At 39.5% G+C, this 25,840-nt stretch overlaps 1 protein-coding gene across 1 annotated transcript in view; it reads right to left on the minus strand.

Moving 5' to 3' along the window:
* Positions 1–825: 825 nt before the first annotated feature.
* PHRF1 (PHD and ring finger domains 1) overlaps positions 826–25,840 on the minus strand; it is a 41,101-nt gene continuing 16,086 nt past the window's right edge. The window contains exons 3-18 of the mRNA XM_051620521.1: positions 25,650–25,772; positions 23,828–24,057; positions 22,823–22,906; positions 21,933–22,054; positions 17,979–18,076; positions 17,532–17,695; positions 13,655–13,781; positions 13,152–13,291; positions 12,141–12,328; positions 11,539–11,658; positions 9,425–9,579; positions 5,814–8,585; positions 5,033–5,109; positions 4,197–4,457; positions 2,974–3,102; positions 826–1,776 (exon numbers count right to left, since the gene is read on the minus strand). Of these exons, the coding sequence (XP_051476481.1) occupies positions 1,642–1,776; positions 2,974–3,102; positions 4,197–4,457; positions 5,033–5,109; positions 5,814–8,585; positions 9,425–9,579; positions 11,539–11,658; positions 12,141–12,328; positions 13,152–13,291; positions 13,655–13,781; positions 17,532–17,695; positions 17,979–18,076; positions 21,933–22,054; positions 22,823–22,906; positions 23,828–24,057; positions 25,650–25,772 (4,925 nt within the window). The 3' untranslated portion in view covers positions 826–1,641. The remainder of the gene's footprint in view (positions 1,777–2,973; positions 3,103–4,196; positions 4,458–5,032; positions 5,110–5,813; positions 8,586–9,424; positions 9,580–11,538; positions 11,659–12,140; positions 12,329–13,151; positions 13,292–13,654; positions 13,782–17,531; positions 17,696–17,978; positions 18,077–21,932; positions 22,055–22,822; positions 22,907–23,827; positions 24,058–25,649; positions 25,773–25,840) is intronic.

Genomic DNA, 25,840 nt, shown 5'->3' on the forward strand with positions numbered 1-25,840 from the left:
GGGGCTCTGAGCAACCTGATCTAGTGGGAGGTGTCTCTGTCCATGCAGGGCAGTTGGAACTAGGTGATCTTTAAGGTTCCTCCCAACCCAAATCATTCTATGTTTTTATGAAATTAGAGTTCACTGAAAAGTTACGAGTGCCAGTAGGGGACCAAAAGGTCTTGCTCTTTGAGTTTTCCTGCACTCACAAGGAAAGAAAAAAGAAAAAAGAAAAAAAAGAGCTGCAGTTATTTGCTTTATAAAAGTTATCCCAGAAAGCCTGTTTTCTCTTTTAAGACTAGCAGCAAGCCTAACCATAAATAGGGCAGTTTCCAAGTGCATTTTAAGAGGTTAGGAAAACCCTCACATAAAACCTGTTGTTGCCATCTAGTCCAACAGGCCACACGCATTTGGTTCCTGTTGAAGGAAGAGCCAGTTTCTAAGTTGCAACTTAGTGTTTTTTCTCTTTGGCTTTCCTGTCAAATGTCTTCTCCCTAACACTGTTCAATGGGGAATTATGCTTTTTGTCAGGTTCAAGGATGCTGAATATATTTGTGACTATTTCAGATGACCACTTAAAAGATGGGTTGCTCTGCAATACATGTGGCCACAGAGTGCTTTTAAAGGAAGTAAGATGAAGTCAGTATGTGTGCTGGACTCCTTTGCTTCTTGTTAGGGAAATGAGTCCTCCTACAGAGCAGGAGGAACCATTACTTATCCAACGTCAGTCCTCTTCTAGAAACACAGTAGTCCTTACACAAGAGCCAAGCATTCAGGTTTATACAGAATAGTCAGAGCAAAAGGCAGCTGTATGACAAACAAATGACACCTGCTATGGGACAAAAATAATTCAAAATAACTTTATAAATTCTGTCACAGATCTGCTTTGTACATCAGTTCAACCTTGTCCCTCCAGCTTGTTCCTGAAAATTCACAAACCTTGCTTTTTGTTTCATTTTCTCCTGAAAGGCAGACACAAAACCAGCCATCAGTGCATTATTTACAGAAGTGCAAAACAATCTCCCACCCTGAAAATAAACTTCTCACTAACAAGATACTCCCAAAGAATGTAAATAAACACCACAGCTTGAGCAGTGTTTCAGAAGTCGGTTTATAAAGGTTAGCTAACTTCTGCAGTCCCTTATGACAGAGCGAGTAAAGCTTCGCTCAACGCTGAACAGGCCAAAAAGACAACATTTCAAGTATTAAATCAGAAGTTTCTAAAGACAATCCATATTTTGATAAACAAACACAAGGAAAACAGTATACAGCTTTCAATATGCTGTATATGAAAAGTGGTCTCCAGTTTCAAACTTATAGCAAGACAGGTACACAGCCCAAAAGTATGATCAAAGTAACCCTGAAAACTAGCAATATGGGAGTCCCAAACATAAATGACTTCTGTTTCCCCTTCAAATTACTCTGCTGGTCTGAGGCATTTGATTGTTATTTAGTTCTACATTTGTAGGTAATTTAAAAAAACCCTCTAAATTCCCATATGGAAACAATTCAAAAGAAGGTTCCGCAGATAAGTCCTATTATAATCTTGCTTCTCCATATTTTATTTTCAATGAGATGCAACTGCAGATCTGTTATTCCCACTGGCATAATGTTCGCAGTCAGAATAAGTTAATTCCAAGTCATGCTGGCTGTGGCTTGCTTTCAGTTTTCTGCTTCATGTGTATCTGCATCATCAGATTTCTTATGTTTCCTCATATGTTTGTATTTTTCCACATATGCCTTCACGAGATTAGCTACCTTCATAGGGTTGATCTCTCCACTTTTGCTGTGGCAGATCTAGAGGGGATTAGAAAAGGCATTTGGTCAATTTACAGTTATTACAGCAGTTCAGGCACGAAACAGACAAATGACAGAAAAGCCCTAAGCTTTCCAAGGACGTTATTCCTGCATAGGCCCTCAAGTCTCATAGCAGGATACATAAATATAAAACTCAACAAGGAAAAGAGTAGTATTTTACTTCAAGCATTCCAGAAATGGCCCAAGGCTTATCTCCCGAGTGCCAACTGAATAAATAAGCATTTCTGAAAGGAAAATTACTCATTTTTACTATAGGCTTTTCCATCCAGCCAGTTTTGCACAATAAATGGTAACCAAGGAAGTTTTTATTTCCCATTTTTATGATGATTTTGAGGAAGTGATGCTGAGATTAAAAGAATCTGGCACTTTTGAGGGCCTGTTTTGAGATAAGGGAGAAAGAGAACTTTACAAAGAACTTTATCAGTGTTCAGAGAAGAGTTCACAGTGATTTCATCAGCAATTGGTGTCCCTTAGATCTCCTACAAAACACACTTGAGGTTCATATGGGTCACGTAGAGGATGTGACATTGTAACCATTATCTCAGAATTTTTGATTTATGATGGAATTTTTCAGTGATAGCAAGAAAGCAAAGTAGGGAGAGAATACAGCTCTCCAGGGTGTGATTTATCTGCCTTGATCACAAGAGCATTACTTGCTCCCACAAGACAACATCTACCTGCTGATCAGGTCTTTTTTTAGCCACAATCTGGTAAGCACTTACATTTGAGACAAAAGTCAACATCAATGAAACTGCAAGACCCTCTTCTAAAGTTCAGGGGCACCACAGATGCTCAAGGAATTAATGCACAAAATATTTTCTCACTTTACCAGAAACAGCTTGGTGATTCTGGCCAAAGTTCTTAATGAGAGAGATTTGACCATTCTCAGCCAAGGCACATACCATGTCACATTTGAGCTCAGGCAGTTCATGCCTAGTAACATTCTGGACAAGTGATAATACAATCTTCTAAAAGGAACAGTCTGACAGCTCTCATCAATGGCACTACCCAGTGCTGCTTAAACTACTGCTTTACCACAAGACTGCACAGTATGAGCAAAAGATCTGCTACTCAGTAACAGCATGTAATTGCTGCAGCTGGCAAGTGCAATCCAAAGTACTGCCACATATTTAACGATCTGCACAGCTCCTTGTCTTCACTTCATTGTCACCTTACCTTTTGCACTGCTTTTCGAAGAATGTTCTTGTACTCTTCCTTTGTAATCTCCCTCTTCTGGTAAAAAGGTTTAATAGCAAGTTTCACTTCTTCCACAGCCCTTTCCTGCATGTGAAGCTTCTTCATGTACTGTACAGGCAAAGAGAAGTTTATTAGCCTGTGCTATCTTGGGAATGGTTTCTGAATCTGCTTTTCTTAGAAATTCTCTAGCAGTGAAAATACTCATTTCATTATTTCAATGATCCAAGTAGAAGCTTGCCTCAAAGTGATTTCATTTTCTGTAAACCGCAGTCTTGAAACAAATACCAGTTCACGCTATGAGGAGTCCTTGTTTCATGTAACAATTATTCTATGTCTCAGAGAATGTGTTTTAAGGAAGTGACTACAATGTCCACTTAGGAATTTGATATCTCTCCTTCCTTTGTAATAGCTCTGAAGTAAATATACATCCATCAAAACGCATCAGATGCAATCAGTCATAGCTGCAAACAGTTTCTAAAATTGCAGAGTTGCCAATAAATTAGGGATTACAGATGACATCAGAACATAATCTATCAAAACAAGTTAATAACAACTGCTGTTCATAAATGGAGTTTTGGCGGGAGAAGTATCTTTTTTGTTTTGTGGTAGAAAGGAAAATAATTGGCTAAGAAGTTTGTGTTCTTGTGTTAACATCCACTATGCTTAGAGCAAATAGTCTGTGCAGCAAATCCAAAATTCAGCAGCAATGGACTAGCACTGCAAAATCTTTAAAGTATTTTACCATCTCTGCATTTTAATTGCTGATATGCAGCAAGAAACAGTCCTACATCCTAGGACTGTTAAGAAAATTGACATTAATTTCAAAGCTGGAGGGGAATGGAGAACACCAGGTGTTTAAATAAATCCGGATGTTCTGGCTTCTGGAAAGGCCCTTTCCAAACATTCATGCAATCAAGTTTCAAAACTTTAAGAATTTATTTTAGATGCTTTAAACCCTCTCTGTTGTCTTATTGTGATGAAGCAGTAGAAAGCTGAACCATCAAATGCAGTAAACCCCAAAAGAATTCAAAGAAAGTACTGCCTGCTGCTCCTGGGTTAGCATAACCAGTCACCAAAACCAACAGTTACAACAGGGGCTGGGAAAATATAGTACAGAGAAAGTTAAAAAACCCCAAAATGTACAAGTTCCAATAAACAGCTCATTAATGTTATGCATTCGCTGCTTGATAACATTCACTCACTTCCTCATTTTTTATTTTATCCACTGGAGGTTTGGGTGCTTTGATCTTTTCTTCTGTTTTTCCAATGGAAGCAGACTGGATTCCCGGTTCAGATGCAGCAGCCAAGCTGCCTGGCTCTGGAATCAGGCTCTGTCCTGCCACGCAGCCAAGTGCTGGAAGACTACCCTGCATGATAAACTGAACGGTGGGCTGGCTGACGGGGGCACAGGGGGGAAGGCTTGAGGGCAGAGATGGCGTCAAAGGTATATTTTGACAGTACACCTATGAAACAGACAAAATTTTGTAAATGCTTGTACTTACAATAGAAAATCAGATCGGGATTTGCAGAGCACCTTTTATCCACTCAAACAGGCAAGTAATTACTTGTTTAAACAAGGGAAGCTAACATCTCAGCCTTCAACTAAGGCTCTGCGTGCCAACAGCTAGCACCAGCCCCACTCACCTTTTAACTGGTGACAGCACAGACTGATGGCACAGATAAATGCCACCAGGCCAAGTTTTACAGCCTGAGCACAATCAGGAAGAAGCTTACTGCAAGTTACTGCTGGAAACCGAAGCTGCATGTGTAGAGCAGAATCAAAAGAAAATGTGCTTCTTCAACTGTAAGGATCACCTGAGAGATTTGAGGACTGCTGAGGTGTACAGGCCATATGAAATGTAGCACATATAGAGGAAGGCAAACTCTGCCATGAGAGAAGGGTCTTGCATGAGATGAGTTGGGATGCCTTCCATGAAACTTGGGTGCCAGAATAGGAACCAACCTGAACGGAATCTACATCAGGAAACATAGGCTAAGGAATCATATAATTGGTTGGAGAAGGCTCATTTAACTGCACCTGATTTAATGTTTGGTTCAACTCCTCTGCTTTCCAGGCCCCTTCTTTTGCTCGCTGAAGTTTGTAAAATGGAATCCCTAGGTTCCCCAAGAGAAGAAAAGAAAACATTTAAGAACAAAATAAACCTAATGCATCCAAGATTCAAAGCCAATTAGATTTAAAAAAAAAAAAGTTTAAAAAAAGGATCTAATAACAAAGCTATCTATTAAAGGATCTTGATTAGCAGTGATCAACATTTTAAAACTTCTGATAATAAAGGACTTACAGCCTTGAGCACGTGCTTTTTACTGGGTTTCCTAAAAGGTAACCAATGAGAATAACACAAGCAACTATGTCAACACACACAGTACTAGGGTGCACAGGCAAACTTTCTAGCAGCTTTGTCTTAGCAGGGCTCACAGGAGCGAGCTACAGAGATTTGTCACACTCCTCGGTTCCAATAAATATTTATAAAACCTGAAGGCAAAACAAGCATTTTAGTTAACTGCAGAAAGGGTGGAACACAGGCTGCCAGTTCAGAATCGAGGTTGCAATACATCCTTCCCAGTTGAACAAGCTGCCACTGGCTAGCTGAGCTGAGCGCACATCTTTCTCTGATTCAGTAATGCAACTCACCACATGATTCCAACAAGTGCAAAATGCCAGCTCTCAGGATTGGAAAAAATGAGATCACACCAGCTCAGATGACAGAGCTGTTACACTACAACCAGGTTTAGCCACCAAACCCCTAAGCATTAAACAGCCTGCTTCAACTGCTGTTTGTTTTCTAAAAGAGACTTACTTGGAGCTTTTCCAGCAGACAACGTACTGCTTTCTTCCTCTTGAAGATTCCAGGTAACTCTTTTCACTGGTGCTTTTGATTTCAACACAGAACTCTGAGGTACCACTTCCAGTTCAGGCTTAGTGAAATTACCAGTTTTCTCATTTGACACAAGGCACTCATCTTTAACCTCCTTCACGCAATCTGTTTGAATTGGTGCAGCCTCAGGCAAAACATGCATGGTAACTTCCTTCTTTGGGGGTGGTTCCATCAGAGATGGACATAATGCAGTATTTTCTATTTTAACTGTAATCTCAAGGTTTGTGTTGCTACAGCTACCAAGCACTGCTGGATCACTACTGCTGATTAATTCTGCTTCAGCAAAAGAATCCACATTGTCAGTTGGAACACCACTGTTTGCGATTTCTGGCAGAGGGAATGCGGTTTCACTGGTCACTTCCTGACAGAGGGGCTCTACCTTTACAGTTTCTTGGGCCTCTCGAAGTTGAACCAGGGTCTCACGCTGTGTTTCCTGAAGTTTGACATCTGGCTGGATGGTTATGGAAAGCTCTTCTAGTACTAGCTCCTCCTTTGGCTCTTGTTTGAAGGAATGGGGTTGCCCCAGAAACCTGGACACATTTTCAAGTGGAGGCTTTTGATCCTTTATTATGGGAGGAGAAGGTGAGGTCTCTTTTGTCCTGTGTTTTCTTTCTTTGGAACATGATCTTGATCTTGGCCTTTTTTCCTTTGATTTGCTACTTTTGTGTTCCCGAGATCGAGATGCAGACCGAGATCGAGACCTCCACTTTCTCCTCTCCTGAGACCTGGATCTTGATCTTGTTCTGTCCCTTGACCTCAAGCTACTATTTTTATCATACCTCTTATAGCTTTTGTCTCTCCTGTGTTTCTGTCTTTTAGTCCTCTCAGTGCTATTTGATCGGGAATGATCCCTTCGTCTTGACCTTGATCGAGACAGTCTTTTCTTTTTCCTATTTTCATAAAACTCAGAAGTACTTAAAGGACTAACTGAATGTGACCTAGATTTCCTTCTCTCCCTAGACCAAGAAGTTTTTGCCTTTTTATACTTGGTTTTATCCTTAATTTTGTTTTTTTTAGCTCGTTCGTGACTGCTACAACCGTCACTAGAAGATCTTCTGCTCTTGGCTTTCAGTGTGTGTGTTTTGCTATGTTCTTCTCCACCTGACCAGGAGGTAGATCTTGAGCTTCGGTCCCTTGAGTGTGCTCTATCCCAAGATCCTGATCGGAATCTCTTATGCTCTTTGACAAGTGCCTTTTTCCTTTTCATCTTCTTCTTGCTTTGTGAGCTGGAGTCTGAATAGGATCTGGAACGTGATCGCCTCTCTGCTTGTTCTGCCTTTTGGATCTTCTGCTGCCTATCATTCTTTGAGGGACTACCTGCTTCTAGTTTCACATTAATATTAGGTCTAATAAATTCTTCAGCATTAAAGAACACATTAGGGCCCTCTCTGCTTTCCTCCTTTAAACACCCTGCATTAAAAATCTGCTTAACAGTGGATGAAGCACAAGGACTGCTTACAAAGTCTTCCTCATTCATATTGTCTCGTTCCTCTTTATCAGAGATCTGTTCTACAATCCTGCTTTCTACTGTCACGTCATCACGAGACTCTGTGTTACTAGATGGTAAGTCAGAGTCAGCCCCAGATCCAAATATATTTTCTACCATGTAAGGTGTGAAACGACGGACAGTTTGAAATGTTTGTACTTTTGGATTTTCAATAGAAATAGTCCTGGTAATATTTGTTAGCGGGATCTCCACACCAAGTCTTTCAGGACTGCTGCTTGCTGAACTCGAATCCGATCCTGTTGGCTCAAAGGGATCATATATTTCACTTTTGACCCGCTTTTTCTTAACTGAGAAAAGAGGTGAAGGACTCTCTTTCTGTTGCACTTTGTCATCCACAGGGCAGAAGGTGTTACAAAATCCTGGGTTAGACAGTCTGCTGGGATGCCCTGTGTTTCCAGGAATATTGATTTTAAAACTCTCAAAAGAGCTTGGGCCTTTGCTCCTTGAAGTGCTCAGTAGTGATGAACTGCTATACGTGCCTGTTTTGGTAGAAAAAGACACCTCACTTGTACGAGTTTGTTGCTGAGACTCCTTGGCATTTGACTTCTGACTTTCCACCTTGCTACCCTTTCCTGGCTGATGAGTGCTCTCTTTGCCAGTCAGCTGGGTTATACAGGAGCTGGGAATGTCACAGCTTTGGCTTCCTGTGGGTTCTGCCTCCACCTGCTTGCTGCTGGTTTCCTTTTTAATCTTTGGTATCCTGGGAAGCTCAAAGATGTCAATTCGCTTGAAGGGTGGTTTTAATGGCTGCCTCACAGTTACAGCTTTTGAGATAGAATTCAAATTACAGCTCAGTGGCTTTGAAGATGAGTCAGAGTGTGCAAATTTTTTAAAGTTTCCATTAAATCTGGGCATTTCATCTAAGTTGGAGCCATGCCTCCTCAGAGTAGTTACAGTCTGAGTCTGAACAGACCTGGGCGTCATTGAATACTGTGATTTTGCAGTTGCCTTTTCTGATATAGTCTGTGCAGGGTTTACTGCAGGCTTAATCCTACTAAGTGAGGGTGAAGGTGACGAAAACAAGCTTGAGGAGGAGGGTCTGGTGACAGTATTTGGCCTCAAGGAAAATGAAGGTCCAGCAATGGAGTTGCTTCCTGTGGTCCCTGAGTGCATTGTACTTGGTTGTGTGTTATGTCCTGAACCATCATCCGCTCTCGAGTCATTTGCTGATTTTCTGTGAAGTGGAGCTATGGCATATAAGCAAACAAAGTTTTTCAGTACGTATCTGGATATTGTCTTGCAACATTAAGAGAAAAACCTAGGTAATTTTTTTAAGTTCCACTTAGGTTTGTGGACATACCACACAGTAACAAGACAGTCCTTTTGGTCACATCATCGAGGTTTAATGCCAGACAGCTGCATCTTTGAGGTAAACACTAATATTTAGGAAATAAATTACTCTGTTCTGTAGAAATCACCAGATTCGTGTTTATTACCCTGTAGTCACTGATCAATGAAAATGACTATAACATAGGATGTTACAGGTACTTATTTTAAGAAAAAAGCTCTAAGTTTCAATTTGAAGATATTATTTCCCAATAATACCATGCCAAGGGAAGACACAGCTAAACATGCCAACGCATGCTTTAGAGCTCTGCTTTTGCAAGGAAACTTCTTGTCAAGGTGCCCATGACTGCTCTTCCAACTCAAGTACAGTTCACAGGCATGGCACCAATGCATGACAAATGCCATAAGAATTGGGTACTAAGATATCTCTGCTCTATCTAGTCCTCTTTTTTTTTTTTAAACAAAACATGAAACTACAGTGAAACTTTTTTGAAACAAGAAAACTACCTATTAGACTAAAATCCTCCTGTAACATCTCAGCTCTGCAATTAAAACAGACACAAGTAACACTATTTCAGTACATACATAAGAATTTCATCAGGCAGATTACTGAATCTATCCTACACATTCAAATGTGCAGTAAGAGTATCCCTATGTTTTAAGTTATGCAGCCTGTAGGACCGGGCAGACATGGATGAAACAAAGAGGCTAATTGCACTATGAAGTGATGAACCCTTACCTGCTTTCTTTGCTGTCAGTGAACCATCTCTGTTGATGACCACATCTGAACTACTCATCATGAGAAAGCTCTGTCCAGACAGGATACTTCCCAGCAGATCTGGCACAGGGGCAGCTTCTACTTCTTGATCAAGATTCAAGGCAGGTACACTGCTTCTGCATGTTTCAGAGGGGGTATATTTCCTTTACTCTTACAGCACTTGCTCTACACACACATTACATTACATTAAAAAGAAACCAAAATCAAGGGCATAAACAGAAGTCAGCCAGGGAAGTTCATTTGTAGTTTTGGCTTCATTAAGTCATTCAGTCCCCATCTCCCTCTGACAAACAGAAGGTAAAGCTTTTACTGACTTTCCACAGGAACACTACAGGATAGAAAAGCATGTAATCATACCAGAGACCTTCGGTAAGCAACTTCTCTTAATCTTATTTAAGAACGGTGCTCACTGTGTTCTCTATCAAGATGAACTTTCTAGCACATTTAAGATGCATTTTTGAAGCATAAAGCATTGTTCAGCACTTCAGAGATACTTCCATCCCAGCTGCCACTCCTCCCTCACCAAATTACAATCACAAATCTATTCCTGAGGCCTGCACTATCTAAAAAGATTGATGCAGCCTGAATGAGCATTTAGCATCAGCCAGAATACACACAGGTGCCTACTGATATGGTAGCAAGAGCATGGCATAGGAGGAATTACACAGAAAAACAACAGCAATGTCCCACACATGGGACAACACAAACACTCCCCTTTATGCATTACTCAGCCTTATGAAAATGGTTTATAAACAAGTTCTCTGTTCTTGAATACAGACTGGAAATCTTTGAGTCTTTTTGGTGTTGATGAGTAGGTTGTTGTTTTTTTTTTTTTTTTTTTTTTTCTTCTGCGTTGGTGAGATTTTGGGGTTTGCTTTGTTTGGGTTTTTAAACATCAAAAAAGGGACCAATAGACTCAGCTCTTTGAAAGAGCTACATTTCATTTCTGTATGACAACAAGGAAACTTTCCAAACAAAGCATACCAAAAACTTGTAATACAACAGAAAGACATAATGGGGAGGCTAAAAAAAAATTGGCTTCCCAGGTCAGATGAGGAAACTTACTGTAGCCCGGGCAAATAAAGACTTTAGAAAAGGTACATTTCAGCTAAACAATTCTACCTTCTAAAAAATGTTCTGCTCAAATAACTCGGATGATATGGAAAGCTTCTTGAAAGGCTTAGTTCAGGATTGAGATGAGAAAGCTACAGAAATATTCCAAGTTATTATAGAAATATAGTATCTTAATCCTAGAAACCAACCTTCACCATGGGTCAGATGCACTAGAGGGCAGTCACGTAAACCTCTCCCGACTTTAAGCTGAGCTCCTCCCATTTCTCCTGTTCTTCAGCTCCCTGAGCCTTGTAGTTTTCTGTGACTCTGCTGGACTTGCCTTAGTCATTTTCCCTATCCCACTTCTTCTAATCATGCTCATGCTCCCTGTGTTTTACCCCTCTCTACTGTGTCCTACAACCCAGTCCTGAAAACCCACTGCGCTGCCAGTGGGAGGCACCCAGCAATGGTCTCTGGCCCTAGCAGACACAGGGGCACACAATGTGCACACACACACATCTGTCAGACAGCAAAGCAATTGTTATACTGCAGGATGAAACAAAATTTTATCTCCATTTTCTGAGCTCCAACAAATGGCAGAGGATCTGAGTGAGGGGGGGACATCCTCTGGATGTGCAGTTAGATTCCAGGGATCTCTCAAATAAGAAGCAGGTTTTTTAAAGGTTAATGAGACTAGGATTTAAAACACACTAATGAGGTTACTAAACAATCCCAAAACAGAAAGCAGGAAGAGCCAGATCAGGGTGGAAATACCAATTTGAAATGTCAGTGCAACAGTTAGAGCTATTATGAAAGAATGTGTGCCCATCAATATAAAAAAAAATTATTGCATAATATGCTGTGATTATTATTCTACACATGTGCAGGCAGGCACACACACGCTCATTCAAAATACTGAGGGTCAGAAAAGACTTAAACCAGGGTGGTCACCAGTTTGTTCTTTTGTTAGGGTCGTTAGACAAATCAATAAAAATAAAATAAATAAATTGATGGATTTTTACCTGGGAAGTCCCACAGAAACAGGTCTAGCTACAGGACAGTGAGACCTTAGTGCTGACTGGGAGAGAACTCTCCTTTTGGTGCTCACTGGTGAATCTAGATTTGCTGGAATCTCTTCATTACTGTGGGTAAAACACACACACGAACCCTGAAATTGTATGAATGTCCTTCATGTCAAATAGATGAAGTGGATAATACTACTAGGACAGATATGGTTAAAGCACATAATTTGTTTTATTATGATACATCAAAGATTTGTGCAATATACTTATTTTCTGGTACTACATAAATAGAACAGGGTAACTCAGCTAGCAGAGATTTATATAGAGAGTTTTTAAATATTAAATGGGCAATTTCATGTTATGAAGTTAACAAATAGACATTCTGTGGAAAATTAAATTTAATCAACAATTATGTCTGATGAACTCTCCCCAAAATCTGAAGCTTAAGAGCGACACAAACTATGGCAGGGGAGGGGCCCCAGGCATGGCTCCTCTAAGTAGCTACTAAAAGCTCCCACGTTCAGGTGGCCAAGGCTGGGTCATTAGAAAGACAATAGATGCATGAAATTATCAGGTCCCTGATCATAATATCACAATCTTACCTTTCATAAGGATCCAACTCATATGGATCGCCAAACACAGACAGAGAAGCTGCACCAATATCTGCTCTCATCAGGCCAAGTGAGGGCTCTGCTGGTTTGTAGATGGAAGGAAGTGAGGCCCCACGCAGAGGTTTACCAAGACCAAGCGTTCTTGCAATACGGGAGCGAGCAGTAACCTCATTTTTCACCTGAGCAGATAGAGATTGGGTTGGTTGGTTGTCAGGGCATGCATGTATCCTGGATCTAAAGTCCCAAATTCTTCTCTAAGGCTAAGTACAGTCATCAGGTTACTACCATCAATAGTAGACAAAATGTGCATCAATTGTCTATATTTAAGGTATTTATTAAACTTCTAGCTATGGCCTATATATCACTTCATACAGAGGCTGCATACATCAGATTCAAGAGATCAGATATGTTTCTAGAAATCTTTAATGTAATTCTAAATTGTCAATTCCTTATTAAAGGCAATAGTGACAGTTCTGGCTGTGGAATGTAAACTCTAGTTAAGGTAGCTGAGGACCAAAGTCAAGCTGGTGCAGAGTATTCAGTATAGTTCACAGGAGAACACTATCCATAACTGAAAAGGATTTTGAGAGCCCTTATAGTTGATTAACTAGGTTTGCAACAACACAGACACAAACGTCCATAGCCTACTAGAAGGAATAGGTGGTGGCAATTTTAAATGAGCTCGCATCAATACCAAGTAAACACTGCAGCTGAATGGCAAGGCATTACACAAAGCCTGCGGGAAATGCTTTACAGTGTGATCCCTGCAGTTCAGGCAAAGGGATTTGTAAGCAAACCCAGCAGGCCTGCCTGGAAGTTGCCATTTGTTGCCACATACAGCATCTTTCTGGAGTATATTGGACACATCCTGCACGTACTCCCACCAGAAAAAAAGTTACGTGATATCGTTATAAGACTATTTTTTTCCATTGAATCCCATGTTACAACACTTTTACAGGTGGCTGAAAAACGGCAGATACTGACACACTGGCAGAAACTCACATGTGATCTTACTCTCCTCTTTTTCCCCCTTTTCTTCTTTATCAGACACTTGCGTCTCTTCAACTGTGTCCCTGAACTCTTCTTTCCAGAAGATGATTTTGCTGGAGTTCTTTTTTTGCCTCCTACTTTCTTCCTCCTACCTGATGGGACAAAAACACAACCAGGTATCTGGCTAAGCATGCAATGCATTTTACTCTGTACTCGCCTTTTCATTTCCCTCCCCCTCCAAGAGACCTATATGTGCTGCAACAGTACAAAACAGCTAAATAAAAAAAGTGAAAGCATTAGGATTTATTTAAAAGTACTTCTGGACACTTCTGGGCCCAGACGCTTCTGGGCAGAAGTAGTATGGGGAAAGAAGAAAATGCATGTGGTATACTTCTGTAGCTGCACAAGTGTGGCAGCATACAGCTGATCTGCAGTATTTTATGTAATTCAGGTTTATCTTCCCAAAGCTTTTATTCTTGCAGATGGGAACCACGGAAGGTGTCTCATGCTCTTACCTTTTTTTTTCTGCCTTGTAGAAGCCCGTGGTGTAAAAGGACGCTGGTACACAGCTGTGTTTAGGCCTGCTACAACTGCCTCAATTGTTTCATCCAGAAGAGAGGACATGAGGTACCTTGGCACATGCTGCGTGGGGAATTAGAAGTTACAAAATACACGTATATAAAGGTCAGCAACAAGTTAGTTATAAAAGCCTTTGATGAAAAATGGATTTGCGATTTGAAAGAGAAGCACTCATGTCACCAAGCTGCCAGTTAAGCAATTATGTCACCCTTCTCACCTATTGGCTTAATACTAAGGAGAACATGACCTTGCTCTTCAGCCTCCCTCAGTATTTTAAGTCATGGGTAGCCTAACTCTGACTCTTTAAAGGAGAACGATCCCCAAGACTGACATTTCCTCAATGAAAAAGGTCACTTAAGAACTTTCCCAAATCCACCTAACTGATCTCTGGGCTCATCACGCAGCAAAAAGCAATGAACAAAGACTGAAAACTCAACATAGTACAGGTCCCATGCTTTAAACTCCTCATTCTTTAGGTCAGATCTACCTAATCTTGTGAAACGTGTCCCAAGGCAGCATTTCAAACACATACTTCAGGGAACTCACCTAAATGGCAGGCATGATTCCCCCTTGAGAGCATCACTTCGTTGCAATAATCATGGGCTGCTTCTACAAGGTTCAAATTAGCCTTCCTCTATATATTTAAGGGTCAACCACACTTAAAGAAACAAATTTGAAGCATATGGGTTCTGAACCACTAGCCTCAGAATGTGAGCTCAAAGCCTCTTTGCAAGGAAAACACAGCATAGGCCTGTTCCTTCCTGCGGTTGGAAAGACATTAAGAGCAGGCTTCACTGAACAGCTGAAGTTGGCCATGTCCACACCAACCATATTTCTAAAATGTCATAGAATCACAGTATGGTTTAGGTTGGAATGGACCTCTAAAAATCATCTAGTCCAAACCCCTGCCATGGGCAGAGACATCTTCCCTACCCCCCTTCTTCTTTCCTTAAGCAACTCAATGCATCAAGAACTGATAAAGTTTCATACGAGCATAGAAGATGTGAAGATGCCATGTGATGGCACAATTATTCCCTATACTTACCTTCTGCTAAAGCATATGCATCAGATGCTTGTACATTTACAAAATGCACGTGGCACAAACACTAGCGAAGAATTACTTTAGAGTACCCTGCAGTGAAAAATAAGCTTCAAACTGCAATATGCGTGAAAATAGGATACTCCCACAGAAAGATATGCTTCAGTTCATCTTACTATGAAAGTAATTTCACCAGGCTTCTCTGTTAGCGTCAGTAATGCATTCTCCAAACTATTTTGCTGAGATATTTTTATTAGAATGCCACTGTTTAAAGTATCATGGGTACCTATAAATACTCCATTAGGTTCTCTGATTTGGAGAACAGGATGGAGTAAGGAAAGCCCTGAACATTATCTTAAACATTTATTTTTCTCAAAGGACTTAAAATAGTGCATTTAGTTAATCACCACCACTAGTTTAGGCACCTATGGAGCAACAGATGTATTACAAAACAAACTGTCTCCCTGAATAATAAAGCTTTCTGAGGATCTGAAATCAGCATCCCTCTATGCTTTGAGGACAACAGCTTACACACTCCTTAACCAATTGAATTAAGCTTCAGTCAACTCAAGGTATGAGCCAGAATAAGATGCACTTTCAGGCAGAGATAAAGGGAATAAGTAATAGTGCCTTTCTAGGTATAGTTTTTAATGATCTCTGCAGATTGAGAAGTGGAGGTAGCTTCTTGAATGGGAAGCACTGGGCTCCCAGGTTTGCACTACTATGCAGCAGTGAAGTCCCCAGCCACCACATCTCTCATCTGCAGGAGACAGCTACACGCTATTTCTAAAATAACAGGTAGGGAAATAAAGAAAGAAAAACACAGCCTTTCATGTCAGAACATACTCTTTTGCAGTTACTTTTTCCCACATACTGCCCTGAAAACTTAGATGTTATTGCATAGCAGCAATGCCTCAAATAATTAATCAAGCTTTTCTATTTTATTAATTATTTTAAAGTTGAAATTAAAAGGCCTGGGTTTGGAGACAGTGGTTGGCAGCCAAGCAAGATGACCTTCAGCATGAAGGACATAATGAATTTAAGGACTGCTAAAGCACTATAGGAAGGCCTTTAAGTTTCTCCCCTTGCTTCTTCTCCTCACTTACAATGATTTTGATAAGAAACTTAAAATGTAAATTCTGGGGAGCTAATTAGCAGTAGACCTTCTTCCCAATCAGAAGGAAGGTTAATATAATGGAAAAACTCCACTTTTACCCCCAGATTTAGGCATTTTGCTTTGTTACCCTTAAGCCTTTATTTACCTTTATTTGCCTGAAGTTACAGAACATAAAAGTACAGCTCATGGAAGTTGAGGCACTTCAAAATCTCAAGTGCATTTCCTTTCTTTCTCACCTGACCTTTACAACTAGGTTACAAGGGAAAACTTAATCTGCCAGATCTTTTCCCAGTCTGCACTTCACACTCCAAGGCGAGCCTTTATAGCAGACTCAACCTGAAATCCACAGCCAACTCTATGACTTGAAGAAATACTTAGTTTTATCCACTCTTCCCTTCTCCCTGTTTTCTACATTTTTCTATATTTGAAAAAAAACCTGACTTAACAGAATCAAAACCAAAAAGGCTTGTTATTGTCAGATACGAAATTTATTTTCATAGAATCACAGAGTAATTCAGGTTGGACATGACCTTGGGGTATCCCTCAGAAGGGTGTGACTTCTGTTTGCTGGTCAACACTGCATTCAAACCAGGTTGGTTAGACCTTACTTCAGGTGGGTGTTGAAAACCACCGAAGACAGAGATTTCAAAAACCATCCCAGCAACCTATTTGCATGGCTGACCACCCCCAGAGGAATTTTTTTTTTCCTTATGTCAAATCAAATCCTTCTCTTCCTTTGAAAAGTTGTAGAAAGTTTCACATATTTCTACTGAAATCAACAGCACCATTAATGAAAAACCAATCAACATATCACTAGTCCCACACAATTTATTTACAGGCTCTGCTTCCATACTAAAATCATCATATGCTCCAGTACAATTTAAGGTTTTTACATTTATGCAAGTGACAGGTAGACTGCTTTGGCTAAAGCCAGAGGGGAAAGCAGGTAGGATACACCCAAGTTTGAAAGTTCTTAGTTTGCAGGATAATAATTATCTAAAGGATCATAATTATTCCAACCAACAGAAACATGCTGGAGAATCCCAACTGCAGTCATCTTCAGTAAACAGTTCAAGGATTTGGGGGCCCCTGTGTGTTTGGGAAACTTTCTTGCATAAGTTCTATGGTACCTGTTAACGTGGTTGAACTCACATTGCCACATCACTGAGGACATTAGAATATGTTTTTTCTCTTTGGTAAGAGGGTGATTTTCACAAATACAGAAACTTTAAAAATTCTACATTTTTCTCTTCAATTTGGCTGAAGGTGGCCAACAGGTTCTACTTCTATGGGAAGGGGTGCAGGTGCGCAAACAAGCAAATACACAGCAAACATGCATTGTCTCTGCAAAAAAGCATACTAAAAAAACAGGTGGTGCTCAAACTGTGCATTGACAGCCACTGGGAATAAAACCATAATTTTGCTAACCGCCAAGGTGATAAAAATGCAGATTCAGCAGGAAGCTATTGCAGACTGCAAAACTGAGTCTTGGTTGTATGCTGCACTCAATTTGCACATGTTCTACATCTCAATTTGAAATAACTCCATAACTACTAACTATTGTGCTATGGACAGTCAACTGAGACAGCTGACTACCTAAGAGGGGACTTATTTCAGCTCTTCCACAAGGTTCTTCCAGAGGTTCATTACCACGTACCTGAATTTGTTGAGCTGTTGTTATCCGGTTTCTGTTCACTGTTGCCCTAACTCGTTCGCTCTGCCGAGTTCTGGCTATAGCTCGGGTTCGGACATGAGGGCGTAGCCTACTGGTGGTTGGAATAACATCAGCCACAGGGGCTTCTTCACTGACATGATCTGTATCTTGAAAGAAAAGATGCCTAGGTCACTTGTCTTTCTACAGGTGAAAGCATTTCAAGAACTTTGGACAAAAAAACACCAGGTAAGTATTCCCTTCCTTAAACCAATCAGATCCTCTTATCAGTCAAGAGTTCAAGTCAACTCTAAGTTCAAGAGAGAATGCTTATCAAAACAATTACTTAGAACAGATAAAAACAAAAGTTAAGCATCTTTTCAAAACAGCACATGCTTCTCATCATCTAAGTCAGGAGAAAAATACTTGCTTTGCATACCACAAAACCCTTACCTGCAGCAGTACTGACACCTGTGGGGGCACAGGCTGGACAGAACCATTCATCTACGGGGACTTCACTCAGAGGTGGATTAAGGCATTCCATATGATATCTTAAGTAAAAAAATAAAATAAAACAAAAAAATCAAACAACATGCTCCTTACCAAGGGAAGAGAGCCTTTTACCTCTATCCACATGCTACATAAGGCAAACGCATTTTCTGAAGCTTGAAACTATAGTTCATGCATCTGCTAACAATCTCAAGAAACAATGTGGCCCGAGTTACATTAGGGTCAATTCTATATGGTATTTTGATCACTTTAGGCTCAAAAAAGCTCAGAAAAGTGAGAATTTTTCCCTGTGTGGTGTATCATTTGGCATTTGAACTCAAGCTGTAAGAAATATGGAGAGCCAAAAACTGATGGGTGGCAAAGAGGAAGAAGCAGTGAGATGATGGGGAGATAGGCAATCAGGAAACATCATCTTTCCTGCAAACCAACATAGTATTAATATTACTGGTACTTACAAACATTTCACTTTGCATGACTAGACACAGGTCAACTGCAATGCCCTGTTACACTGAATAAGCACATTTCATCCCACATATGATTAAGAGAACTGGTGACAAGGATTTGTGCCTAACTGCACAAGCTAGGTTGCAGAGCACTGGTCAGTCACTGGCTTCATCCAACTGCTTGCACGACTGGAGACTACCCACACTGGCTTCCAAGCACCATCTGACTGAGAACCATGCTTGTCCTTATCAGATCTCAAGGGAAAGAAGAGAGGATGATGCTCCCTGAGGTAGGCCTTTTGAAATATTCTCTACCCAGCAGGCGGAGCAGCTAGACTCAACAGTCTCACCATCCAGTTACAGAGAAGCTACTCAGGAGAGCCTTTCAATAATACCTAATTTGAGCTTTGCACAACTTCCCACTTTCAGCAACTAAAACTCAGCCAAAGAGGCATGTCTTAGTAGCACTGAATTTTTGAAGCAACTCATGTTCAAGTTACACTGCTAAAGAGAATTAAAATAGACAAAGTACATGAAAACCAACCGCTCAGACCAAGTTCTGTAGGCAAGGAACACAGGCATACCACAGCCTTCAAGTGATAGTTTGAGCTTCAATCAAATTAGTAGCATTTCTAGGACTTTGTTCTTTTTCTAAAAGGGGAAATCCTATTGTTATTTTTCATTTAGTACAGTGTTTAACTCTGAAATAAGAAAAAAGTGAAGCCCTCTGTTTTAACTTCCCATGCCAAAATGTTCTGCTTGGTAATGCATCTCAGTGCCTGGCCACAGAGTAAGGGAAGGGAAGGAACATCCATCCATCTCATGCTTTAATCTCATTTTATGGCAATACAAAAAAAAAAAAAACCCACAGAGAGACTACAGCTGTTAATCTACCTTCCATCACTTCAACTTCTGATTGTGTCTTTCAGACCTGTTTCCAAGCATGTTGCTATAAACTCAATTTACAGTTACTGTCAAAATGATACTATGTTTATACTAAAATACGTTAACTATCAATACAAAATGGAATATCATGTCCTCCTTTCATGATCAGTACACCTTATAGGATGAGGTCTCTTTCAGAGACTTAGGAAGATGAAGTTGAAAAATGATGTTTGCAATAAATTAGAGTTGCAAATTATTTTCCTTCTCTAGGAAAGGAGATCTCATTTTCCAACTGCCAGCTACCAGGAATGAGATAATTTCCCCAAAGAAATTGTTAGGTTCAGGCCAAAGTCGTAACAAAATTACTTAGAGCAAGAACTTCATTACATACTTTTCAAATAATCTCTTGGAGTTTTGAAGTCACCTTATGTCCCACTTGACAAGCAAAGACTTTCAGCCCTAAAACTCTGGACACTGGAGAACATATTGCAACCGCTATTGACAGTCCTCTAAATAGCTAAAAAAACCCAAAACAAAACAAAACAACCAACCACTCTAATCAGACAGAAAATCAGCATGACAAAACTCAATGCCAGATCTTATACAAGGATAAGGTGATACTTGTTTTTTAAAAAAACAAAGCCAAGCCTTTAAGTAAATTTATTTTACTTCTACATTCATTCTCCCAGGTTCATTTACTTGCTCGCTTGTACCCACCCACTCACAGGCACAAAGACTCTGTGTGCCCAAGTGGTTTGGCCAGGATTACTTGCATGCCGCTCTGAGGCCTAGAGACATGGGTCATCAAGTCCTCAACAGACCTCTGGTGCTCTATGACTGGCAGGGAAGAACCAATTTAAACTTTTCTTGTACCTTTTAATAAACGAATAGATGCTATCAGGGCCTTTCTGCCACATTATTTTGTTTCAGTCCTCACAAATAGTAAGAAAAATGACATCTATAAAAATTAGCAATTTTTTGTCATGTATGTAGCCCAGTCTGTCACCTACTTGACACCTATCTTTCTATCAGTGCTACTCTCTTCTTGCTCCTCCAGAACCTGAAGTCACACATTAATGTGTCACACCACTGACACAATTAAATCTTTTTCTACTATTAAAATATCTACATGTGCACACTTCTGTATTCATACCAAGCTTAATGCTGTATTTCACAGCTCTGAAAGTTAGGTTGTCACATTCTAACAAGTCTTACCTGAAAATAGTTTCAATGCAGAAAGATTTTATTACTTAAATTTATAAGATATTAGCATCATACCACATATTTTAAACACTGTGGGAAGAGATGCCTGGCTAAAAGCAATTAAAAGACCAGATGACTCCATGACTTTAGAATTGTTGGTAAAAATAACTGATGAAATTTTCACTCCAGTGTCAGGTCAGACAGAGGATGTAAAGGAATAAAACTAGGATTTGAAGCAAGCTATTCTATGTTTTTCTCCAGTTAATCTCAGCAGTGGAGAGCTAGTAAAGGCCACAAATTCTTTCTTCTGGAAATGCTAACTCTAGAAACTAAGCATTCATGAATAATTTATTTTAGGAAAAAAATATTAAAATATAAAAATAAAAACACTGTATCAAACTTGGGAAAAAAAAATAAAAAAATTAGAGGAACTGTTGAGACCACAAAGGAAAAATATAAAGCAATACCCTGAGTTCAGGTAAGGCTTATGAAAGTTCAGAAAGGACTAAAAGACATTACTTCAAATAAGACCTAGTTTTGGTTAAGTATTTTAAACTCAGGTTCTGATAATGTGCTTAAAAATATTTAGTGTTCCTGATTTTGTCTCTTCTCTAGAAGTTGAATCAGTGTCTATATAGATACTACAGAACACAAAGACAATGCTAAACTTGCCAGATGTCTAGTTAGCTTGCTGGAAGTTACTTTTCACATCCAACTGACAATACTGCAAGACGGGTTAAACAGTATAAGAGCTTTGAATTCTAGCAGAAGACTGCAGGCCCAAAGTTGTACCCAATGCCTCTACTTACATGTGTGTGTGTATATATATATATATTTAAACACTTTATTAATCAAGGAGGAAGCGGAAAAAATGTTGGGCAGAGATACAAACAAGCAGGAGTAAAGGAATTGTTTAATAGCTGTGGCTATAAAAAAAAATACCTCAAAATTTAATGAAACTGAATCTTATGCACTTCTCTAGCACAGCACTAGTGCCCAGTCAGCTGGGACAAGTCATGCCCCCTTTCAAGGAGACATAAAGGATATAGGTTTTTTACCCTCCACGATCCATATGTTGCAAGGGGCAGCATAAACATTTTCATCACTTAAACACACGGTGGTCTGCAGAACTGATGTGTGAAGGACTCTCCAGTATATGAAGCTAAATGACCAGAAAAGGATCAATCACATCATGAGGATGTCTGCACTATAAGCACTTAGATGCAAATCTGGCCACATAATGTGCCAGAAGAGAGCAGCAAGGAGCAGTCTACAGACCCCAGAGTGCACGTGGGCCAAATGCCAGCCAGTCCCACAGTGCCATCTGCAAAAATACAGGTGCTGTATTCATTTCAACCTTTCTTACCCTGCATCACAGCCATCACACAGCAGCAGGCGATCCTCGCGGTCACTTCTGCCACACACCTCACAGAAGGTTGGATCATCCTCTCCATCATTACCCTGAGTTTTCGTGTTCTCAACAGGAATCTAAATAAAACAGGAATTGACATTTTATGCAGAACACAGCACTTTTAAAAATCCATTGTCACGTTAACAGTACCTGCAGCAAAACAAAAGTGAATGAGTGAACACGCTTTAAATGTTAATTCAGTTTTGTTAAAATGTGCTTAATAATAAACCATCTGTTTATGAAAACAATAACAAACTCCTCCATGTTCCCTGAAAACCAACACATTTCTGATACCAACAAAAACCAATGACAGCTCTTCAATGTTCTTTCGTGAGATACTACTAGCACACTCAACCTGTGCCTTTAAGAGCTCTAATCTTTTCCTTGTATCCCCTCCCCTTACAAACTCAACCACTACACAGTATAGCTGGTAGCAAGACAAAAGGAAGAGATCACATATAACAAATTACTCCTATTCATACTATAACACCACTTCCATTATGTGGTGCATTTTTCCCATGTGGACAGGCTTATCAATGCAGAACAGCTTAGAGTAAAAGCTCCATTACTCAGAAGAGGCACATATGAAAACACCCTTTTTGCCATCAGAAATTATGTCACACTTCAATCAACACACAATGGCACGGGAAATGTGATTAAGGAGGAAGAAAAACTGTAACAGTTCCTTAAAAGGCAATCTCAAAATAGCTAAATAAAAGAAAGAATTAATTTAGAAAGAAATGATTAATCCAGATAGCAAGTATCAGAAACACATGCTAGAAGTATAAACCTTTGAAAGGTGATTTTGTGGCAAATGGCCTTGTTTGCTACAGTAGAAAGCTTACCTTTCGTAAGATTTTACCACCAAAATGTACCCGAATGCTGATGTATTTAAAGAGGATTCGATCCACTGGACAGGAGTTTGCATTCTAGAAAAAAAAAATAAATCCTCATAGAGTTAGTAACGACATCCTTTGGTTAATTTTTTCAAAAATAAATATTTCATTATTAATGTAATCAGTAATTAATGTAGTCTTCCTTTGAATGGCTATTGGTCTTGACAGTTGTACTTAAATCTGACTTGCTCAGTCTACAAATAACCTGTTGTAGCAGAGAAAATATTAATTTTTATAAAAGCATTATAACAAAGTAATTTAATTACTACTGAATTGCCAAAGCAACTTCAAAGTTCTTCCAAAAATTGCCTTGAAATACTGCTCATGTTCTAGGGCATTTTCTTACTTTTGGCCAAATGAACGACTGGAAACAGCTTACAAATATATTCAGTAGGAGTGATTTTTTAAAATTACCACTGGTACTGACTGCTGCATGCACAGTGAGTTTTTTTATACTTCTCACTGTAGATTCTAATCATGGAAACTACACAGGTTGCAAGGAATTCTGACTGAAAGCTGAATTCAGAACAAACTGCTGATTTATTCAGTATTATTTTATATATTTTTTATGTTTAAATGTTCACTGTCACAACAGGCCCCCATCCGATGCCCACAACACAGAATTCAAGAGGTAAAGATAGATATACAGAGAAATGTACACAGAGACAGAAAACTGGTGTCCTGACATGAAAAGAAGAATTTTAGATGCCTAGAAACACACTTGCTTATGATGGTACCACTTTCAGATAACAGATCAGATCAGGACAGATGCAAGAAAAACAGATTCACACTTCACAAACACGGATCCTGCCAAACGGAGCAAGAACTCAAGTATGTGTAAAAAAGCTTAAGAAAGCAAATATACAGTGCTTTGTTCTCATTCCAGCAGAACAGCATGATCGGAGGGGAGACAGCAGAGAACACCATAAGGCCATCAGGGACAAAACATCTCACCTTAGACCACTCCACAATGCAGTCCAAGCAGAAGTAATGGGAACAATTCTCAGGAGTCCCAACAGCCTGATCCCTAAATGCATTGAGGCAAATGGGGCAGTTTTCACCATCCTCATCAGAGGAAATGCTTGCTTCATTTACTTGTGGCTCCAATTTCAGAGAATCAGTCACTCCTCCCACAGTGAACTCAGTTCCTTCCTCCTCCTCCTCTTCATCATCGTCTTCACAATCTTTAAACAGTGAGAGATGAAAAACAACTCTCATGTACTGCAGAGCTTCAGCAGTGAGGGCAGAAAGGGTGGGTAGGATGGGGTACCATTTCACAGAAAATTTAAAGTAAGCTTATTTTATGGGACTGAAAGAGTAAAGCACAGCTTCTCCAGTTTGAGGCAATAATTTTTGCTGTTTTCTTTTTTCCTAAATCCTTTCACTAAAAAGCAATGGATTACTCTAGTGAAAAATAAAGCCTGATAATGTGGCTAGTCTTGCAAGAGATTAAAAGGACAGACAGCAGAAAAACAAGATTATCAAAACAAGAGTGGGGTACAGCAGACTACCACTGAACACTGACATTTAACAATATAATATAATAAAGTTATAATGTATCCAACTTATTTTCTTTCTTTTTTTCTTTTTTTAAATAGACACTCCAGAGGACAAGCAGCAGCAATATGCTTACCTGCATAACAGAACATTAAAGATTTCACCAGTAAATAATTATTTTGAGAGCAGAGGGATCTGGATGCCCAGCTGAAGACTGCTCTAAGAAGCTTGGTTTTGGATAATATTAAACACTCAGCAAACATTGCTGAAAGTTGTTTTTATTTTTAGTATGGAAGACAGATGTCTGTTCATCTCTCTATAAAACCTGTGAATTAAGTTTACATTTTCAAGAAGCAGTGAAAAGTTACCTAAAATCCACTCTCTGTTATTTTGGTGGGTTTTTTCCTTTCAGTTTGTGTTTTTGTTGTTGTTTAGCTTTTTTATTTTCCTTTTTTTGGGGGCGGTGAGGGGAGGATGGGGTGTGGAGCAGCTGTTATTCTTTGGGGTTTTATTAATAATGAAAATGGGGCCCTTGTCTTTTGTCTTCTATACTTAATTCTCCTTTCTCGACATAGCAGAGAATACTCTAAAAAACAGATTAATAAAGCTTTTTGGCACATGGCATCAATTTTTTAGTCTCTGTTCAAATAAAGTCTATCTAGTAACTTGGAAAACTGTGCTCTTGCCTTCCTAACAAGCTTTAAGATGTGATAAAAAACTTTTGCTTATCCAAATAATAATTTGAGTGCAGCAGTGTCAGAAGTACATGCATCTACAGGGTGTGATATCAGTGAAATTAACAAATTGAAGTAAAAACCACACTCCTTTTTCAAAGAAAAATTAGTTAAGTTTTCTTTCCTCCTCTCTAGGCCTAACAGCAGGAGTAATCTGTTTCCAAAACATCCTGTCACCACATTCACTTTAGAGGCTCATTCCAAAGCAAACAAACAGGCTTTTCATAAATGAAAAAATAGCATGAGCCATTGATGCAATGTTGACTTTTCTTCTACTCATGCTGGGGCAGAGATCACTCCTACTAACTCTAACTACTCCACTTCAGCTAGACGATAAGTCTTCAAGCATACACACATGCTTTAAAAACTCAGAAATCTGGGAATGTTACTTGTTTTGTTTATTATTGTAGGATTTGGGCATTGGCCTGACACAGTGACATCTCTGGATTTACATTTCATGTCTAACTTCTGCAGAAAAAGCTTTCAACTCTCTTCTTCCTCCACTTTTTAAAAAAAGTCCTGTTAATGCATATTAACAGACCTACCTTCTAATTCTTCATCTTCACTTTCTTCCTTGTTCTCCTCACCTCCCTCCTCCTCAGTGCCATCATCTTCCTCCTCACTTCCAGTATCATCTTCTGAATCACAGCTATTTCCACCATTGTTTTCTTAAAAAGAAAAAAGAATGAGAGGAAATACCATTTGATGCAGACAGGTAGGCAGAATTATGAAGGAT

Source organism: Apus apus, chromosome 5, assembly GCF_020740795.1.
Source record: "Apus apus isolate bApuApu2 chromosome 5, bApuApu2.pri.cur, whole genome shotgun sequence".
NCBI classification, from domain to species: domain Eukaryota; kingdom Metazoa; phylum Chordata; class Aves; order Apodiformes; family Apodidae; genus Apus; species Apus apus.